Source organism: Triticum urartu, chromosome 5 (genome assembly GCF_003073215.2).
Source record: "Triticum urartu cultivar G1812 chromosome 5, Tu2.1, whole genome shotgun sequence".
NCBI classification, from domain to species: Eukaryota; Viridiplantae; Streptophyta; class Magnoliopsida; order Poales; family Poaceae; genus Triticum; species Triticum urartu.
The window spans coordinates 448837035-448844263 of record NC_053026.1 but is presented as its reverse complement, the minus strand read 5'-3'; the positions used below and the strand labels follow the sequence as shown (position 1 = coordinate 448844263).

Sequence of the window (7229 nt, the reverse complement as noted above, 5' to 3'; positions counted from 1 at the left end):
TTAATGTGATTTTTTTAACAAGCCGTATGAAGCCAATAAAATTATTCCCAAATGCTGAAACTATACATTTCACAACAGATCAGCTAATTCTCCTTTCAAGTTTTTTCACTCCAAAAGTAACACACATTATTACATCGCCCACACATTTGCGCAAGCCACCCTGCGTTCAAAAAACAAGTTATTCCTTTGACTAATTCTATCTGTCCGCAAATCATCACTCTCTCCTTTTTTAGGCCAAAATGTGTAGTTTTCTGCCAAGTTAGGTAAAGCATAAGAGTCTGAAGAAGCATAGTTTTGTGCTGAGCTTTCACACAATGTGCAATTTTATTATAAAATTTGTTCAAGATACAAATACATGTACATATATACCACACAATCAGTAATTGTGGTAAGCAATCTCAAACCAATATCAACAAATACATGTACAAATAAAGATAAATGTGTAGCTAGCTACTTAGCTAGTTAGCTACCATGTACACAAAAGAAAGAGCTAGCGGCCCATTTTGCTGAGCTATCACCTGCTGTTGGCAAATGGCGGGATGCTCTGCTCGTTCCTGAAGTAGTCGTCGGGGTCGATCTGGCCCTTGGCCATCGCGAGCCTCTGGTAGTTGCCCTTGAAGTACTTCTGGCCCCAGACCATCCCGGCCTGGTAGCTGCTCACGTTGCCGACGACGACGTTCTCGCCGAGGTCCAGGTCCCTGTAGTTGAAGTAGGCCTCCCTCGGGTTGGAGCTCACGAACGGTGCCATGAACGCGTAGAACTCCCTGATCCACCTGGTCTGCACGGCCCCGTCCCCCGACGCCATCGACCAGAAGTTCATGTACTGGATGTTGTAGAGCACGCCGGCGCGGTGCGGGTACGGCGTCGCCGACTCCGGCACGGCCGCGATCTGCCCGCCGTATGGGTCCAGGATCATGAGCCCCGCGTTGGGCTGCGCCAGCTTGGCGAAGATGCTGGCCCACGCGTCCCGCGGGATGGCCTGCCGGACGTAGTCGGACGTCGCCTTGTAGCCGCTGCTGAAGACGGACTCGGCGGTGGTCCGGTTCAGGAGGTCCTCCACGGTCGAGGCGCTGCCGAGGTAGATGTAGGGCACCGACTGGATCCAGGTCATCTCCCTGCAGTCGGAGCGGTTGAACCGCAGCTCCGGGAAGCGGCTGCTCATCACCGGCAGCAGCGCGTCGCAGGTGCCGAGGAACAGGGACTGGAAGTTGGCCGTCTTCTGCTGGACGACCACCCTGATGATCAGGTCCTCCGGCAGGGCCGGCGCGACCTGCTGCCACCTGGTGACGAGGTCCGCGGCGCCCTGGCTGGCGGTCACAGGGACGTTGAACACCGTGACCTTGGGCGGGATGGGCAGGAGCTTCACCTGCCACGACACCACGACGCCGAAGCTCTCGCCGCCGCCGCCTCGGAGGGCCCAGAAGACGTCGCTCCCCATGGTGTTCTTGTTCAGGAGCCTCCCCTTGGCGTCCACCAGCACGGCGTCGATGACGTTGTCGATGGCCATGCCGTACTTGCGCAGCAGCATGCCGAAGCCGCCGCCGCTGAAATGGCCTCCGACGCCGACGGTGGGGCACAGGCCGCCGGGGAACCCGAGCACGCCGCTCGCCTTCCCGATCGCATAATAGAGCTCGCCGAGCTGGGCGCCGGAGTCCACCCACGCGGTCGCCGCCTGCGCGTCGACCCGCACGGCACGGAGGCTCGACAGGTCAAGCACGGCGAACGACTCGGCGCGCACGGACCGGTACGACAGGCCCTCGTAGTCGTGCCCGCCGCTGCGCACGCGGATGCGCAGCCCGCTCCGACGGCCGCACAGCACGGCAGCCTGCACGTGCGACGCGTTCGTCGGCGTGATAATATACAGCGGCCTCACGGTGCTGGGCGTGAAGAACTTGGGGTTCCTGATGGAGGACTTGAGCAGCGGCGTGAACGAGGGCGAGCTCGGCGTGAACACGAGCTGGCGGGGGATGCTCGCCGTCAGACACGAGAGGAAACCATCAGACGAATTACCCTGGGAGGAGACGGTGGAGGCGTAGCAGCAGAGCAAGGCGAAGGCGACGAGCACTAGGCTGGAGCTCCTGGCCATGGCCATCTTTGCTAGCTAGCTTGTTGTACGTCGCCGTGTTGCATGGTTCGGAGCCGCGTCTGCATGCATTTATAGGCTACGGGAGCACACGCGCAGAACGAGTTCGCCTGAAAGCGGCCGTGGCAGCTGCTCTGGTCTACCACGCCACTCCAGCTGGGGGCATTGAAAAGTCATGGTCAGCTCTCTGGATCGCTATCCATAGGCCGGGACGGCGACTGTCAATCGGGCGAACCCTTCTACATTAGTCACATCACATCGCATCGTCCAGCATCTCTATCTGAAGACCGGACGCGGCTTTCGTTTTTCGTTGTAAAACGAAGAACAGATGTAAAAGCAAGAAAGTTCTCATGGCTGGTATCAGATACCTACATGGCAGGTCATCCTTGCATGATAGATAAGCATGGCACTGTCACGGCCGTGGCCTACTGGGCGTCTAGACGGCGTTGGATGGACTTTTGGACACACGGCTGCTGCCGTGCAGAACTGGTGAGAATAGTGGTGAGAACGATGTGATGGGATGCAGGACGGTCAGCATAGAACTGCTAGGGCTTGGACAAATTCATATTCTAACTACTAGTAATCAGTCAGGATGGAATAACGAATAATCATCATCCAAAAGTCAGAGCTAAAGGAGATTGCATTTCCCCGCAAAAGAAAGAACAAGGAGATTGTGTTTGCATATGCGCAAAAAAAAAAGGAGATTGTGTTTGCAGTGACATATCCATAGCGTTGGTATACCATCAACAACAAAATGCATGGCCGGTTACGACGATCGAGCTGTTACGTACACAGGATCGCATGGGTCAGTCAAATATATTGGACGGTGTATATATTATACCAGCATCGCTATCCAAAGCGATTGTCAGATGTTGACAAGCTGTACTGTCGCTGACATGCCTCTTCTTCTTCTCATGACTGGGTTTTTTTCAGTTGAAAACTCCTCCCTGTTTAGCCGTTTTCCCTCTCAGCTTCAACGTTTTTACCGTTCCAAGGGAACGACTATAGTCCACATTTATGGCCTCCTTCTCCTTTGGTTTGAAGAAACTTTGTAGGAATTTTGTAGGATAGAATTTGATAGGAAAAAAGTATTTACAACCCTCTGATTTGTAGGAATAGAATTATATTACTAGTATAAGTTTTAATCAAAGGCACAGATAGATAAGGTCTTTCAAAGCATACGGAAATTCATGTTTAAATGTCAAATTTGCATAAAAGAAGATAACACACGTTATTTGTGAGGATAACGCCTTCTCCCGGCCATGAAAGTCTCGATTATATCATCTTCATTCACTTTGGAGAATAGCAACTCGCTATCGTATGTGACTCAGCAATCATCCAAAGGACTATCAACCATCATTATACTTCAAACTAAAGGGAATGAAATCATACTTTAAACCAAAGGAGATTGAAACTTGTGGTACTCATGCATACCTCAACATGTGTGCCCATGTGTGATTTGCCATACGTTGATCCACTGCCGCCAGCAAGTGCCATGTCGGGCGCACACGTCACTGGCTCACAACTAGGCGGTAGCACTCACCGCTTCACTAGTTCACTAGGGTTCAAGATCGATGAAGAGAAGAGAACGGCAGCGAATCATGAACGTCTTCAGGAAATAGAACGATTAACAAGGATGTACCCATAGGAGGAGACAAAGAGAGCAGGGGAGGAAACCAAGGGTGCTCCTATTTGTGCTCGTTAGAGCAATTTGTTGGCCAGTCGCACATCAGCCATTGAATGGGCTGGCCCACTCTTGTGATCAGGACATGGAGCGATTTTCTTCCGGTTTTTCGATTTTTCTCTCAGAAAAAATAGGCTGCAGTAGAAAGGTTGGAAAAAATCATAAAATTGAAAGATATACTAATGTCTTTATTAAAAAAATATCACATAAAACAAAAAAAATCAATATTTTAAAATATTGTTCATGAATTTTAAAATGTTCTCAAATTTCGGAAAATAAACTCCAACTTAAAACTTCTCATTTATTCTAAATATATATTCTATAAATATGAAAAATGTTCTGGATTTTTAAAATAAAAATAAATAGTAGAAAAGGAAAAAATTAAAAACTAGAAGAAAACCGCAAATATTCTATTAAAAAAAGATAGAACGAAAACAAGAAAATAAAAACTAAGAAATACCCACAGGACAAAAAATGGAAACTGCTATTGCTTGGGTCAGTTAGGCTAATCCACCTTCGTGTCACTATGTGTGGTTGTCGTACAAATGGCCGCAACAAGTGGTAAGGTCATCTCCAACGTCGACCCTCGGAACGCCCGCACACGTCTGAACCGCACTGTTCGGACATGTTGTGTCATCCAACGTGGGCCTGTTTCGATCCGCAGGGCAATCCGGACGTATGCTACTTGTGAGTTGCGTTGGGATTTTCTCTGAAGATGAAGGGAGAAGCAATATAGTAGCGGATAGTATTTCCCTCAGTAGAGAACCAAGTTTATCGAACCAATAGAAGAACAACGCAAACACCCGTCAAATAGTACATGCACACATAAGAGCAAATACTTGCACTCAACACGGGCAAAAGAGTCGTCAATCCCCTTATACTCGTTAATTGCAAAGATTAAATCTGGTATATGTAGATAGGTAAATTGCAAAGTAAAATAAAAGAAAGAAAATTGCAGCAAGGCATTTTTTTTTGTAATATGATTAAAATAGACCCAGAGGCCATAGTTTTGACTAGAGGCGTCTCTCTCGTAATAATAGCATATGATGGGTAAACAAATTACTGTTGGGCAATTGATAGAAAAGCGCATAATTCTAATGTTATTCAGTTGAAAACTCCTTCCTATTTAGCCATTTTTATCTCCCTATGAGCTTCAACGTTTTTACCGTTCCAAGGCAACGACTCCATATGTACGGCCTCCTTTGGTTTGAGAAATTTTATACGAATTCTGTAGGGTAGGGTTCCTATAAAAAAAGTCTCTAGAGCCCTTTAGTTTGTAGGAATAATATAATTTTACTCCTATACAAAAATTGTCCTATCCTTCACATTTTAAAGAATAATAAACATTAGCCTTGACTTAATGAAAAAAATCCTATCATGTGAATCAAAGAACATTTTTTTCCTTTTCACATTCATATGATTTGAGATGCACGACATTTTATCCCATGAACCAAAGGATGCCTACTTGTTTACTTTCAGAAAATACAAGTCCATTCAGACATTGACAACCGTTCCAATTAATACAAAACTTTGACCCGCCATTTCTAAAAAAATATCTTAAATTAAAATAACTAAACGTTTTGAACAATGCTGTAGCCAGGATTTTGATTCAGGGTGCTTCAACTAACATAAAAATACACCATAAATTCAACATACCAACGCACCGGTATAAATTTAATCAAATGCACGAATGGATAAGGTCTTTCAAAGCATATTAAAATCCACGCTTAAATGTCAAGTTTGCATGAAAAGAAATAACACACCTTCTTTGCGAGGGCCATGAAAGCCTCGATTATATCATCTTCATTCACTTTGGAGAAAAGCAACTCGCTGTCATATGACTCAGCAATCATCCAAAAGACTACTCCCTCCTTCCATCTATATAGGGCCTAATGCGTTTTTCAAGACCGCCTTTGACTATTGATAAAATTAATACTACATGACATGCATAATGTGAAAATTATATCATTGAAAGCTCCTTTCACATATGAATTTGATGATATGCTTTGTGTAAGTTGCATGCTATATATTATTGCTCTAACATTTGGTTAAAGTTAGCCTCGAAAAACGCATTAGGCCCTATATAGATGGAAGGAGGGAGTATCAACAATCATCATATTTTAAATTAAAAGAAATGAAGCCGTACTTTAAACCATCGGAGATTGAAAACTGGGGTGCTCATGCGTCCTGCCTCAGGGTGTGTGCCCATGCACGCTTTGCCATTCGTGAGTCTACTGCCGCCAACGAGTGCCCTGTCGGTAGCACAGGTCACCGGCTCACCACTAGGCGTTGTCACTCACTGTTGCGCTAAGTTCACTGGGGTTTGAGATTGATGAGAAGAGAATGATAGCGAATCATGAACATCCTCAAACGATCAAAGATGGTGTACCCATAGAAGAAGACAATGAGAGGAAACAAAGGGAGCTGATGTTTCTTAAAAAAATGATCACGGAAAGGTTAAAAAAAACATAAGCCATTGCTGCGCTAGTTCACTATTTGCCGCTCATTGGGGCAATTTGTCGGCCAATCACACATAAGCCTTTGAGTTGGCTGGCCCATTTTTGTGATTAAGACATGGGAGCGATTTTCTTTTGGTTATTCCAGTTTTCTCTCAGAAAAAAAAGCTACAGTGGAAAGGTTAGAAAATAAAATTTAAAGACGTACTAATGTCTTTCTTTTAAAAAAAATGACCACAGAAACTTAAAAATTGTTCTCAGATTTTAGAAAATCTCAAGTTAAAACAATTCATGTATTCTAAACAATGTTCTCTAATTTTAAAAATGTCTCAAATTTTAAAAAGAAAAGGAAAGGAAAAATATATAACAAAAAAGAAGAAAAACTAGAAACAAACCAGGAAAAAACAAATAAATTAAAAAATACAGAAGGAAAACTAAAAAAACAAAAACTAAGAAAAACACACATGGATGAAAAATGAAAACCGCTACTGCTTGGGTCAGTTAGGCCAGCCCACGCTCGTGTCACTATGTGTGATTGTCTGACAAATGGCTTCAACAAGTGGCAGAGATCACAACAGAACCTTTCTGGGAGCGCCAGTAGTTGTTTTCAAGAGTATTTCTGACCCAACTACACTCAAAGCACTTGCTGTCAAAGAAGACATGGACCTTTATGATGATCTCTATATTCGGTGGATTCATGTTGCCTTGGAGTGCAAGGTAGTGGTTGATGTTGTAGAGCAAGGAAGTTCTGTGAGCTACGGAGCAATCATCTATGAGACCATTGATCATTCGTCAGTTTTCATAATTTGTAATACAGTTCATGAATTTAGGAGCTCAAATATTAAAACTCTCAATCTAGCAAACCATTATTTATCTTTAGGAGCTGGCCGTCATGTTTGGTTAGACCAGCCTGATAATCTTCCTTTCGTTCATGTAAACACTGTGAGATTTTAATAAAAGCTTTGCGAGATTGCCTAAAAAAGACAAATGGTTGCAATAAGTGGTA

At 44.8% G+C, this 7229-nt stretch overlaps 1 protein-coding gene across 1 annotated transcript; it reads right to left on the bottom strand.

Moving 5' to 3' along the window:
* Positions 1–292: 292 nt before the first annotated feature.
* Positions 293–2145, bottom strand: LOC125509679 (berberine bridge enzyme-like Cyn d 4). The gene has a single exon (XM_048674703.1). The coding sequence runs from the start codon at positions 2090–2092 to the stop codon at positions 515–517; it is 1578 nt and encodes a 525-aa protein (XP_048530660.1). The 5' UTR covers positions 2093–2145; the 3' UTR covers positions 293–514.
* Positions 2146–7229: the final 5084 nt, after the last annotated feature.

Excerpts from the sequence above, each read along its gene's own strand:
- LOC125509679 (XM_048674703.1), bottom strand. The coding sequence starts at position 2,092 with ATGGCCATGGCCAGGAGCTCCAGCCTAGTGCTCGTCGCCTTCGCCTTG.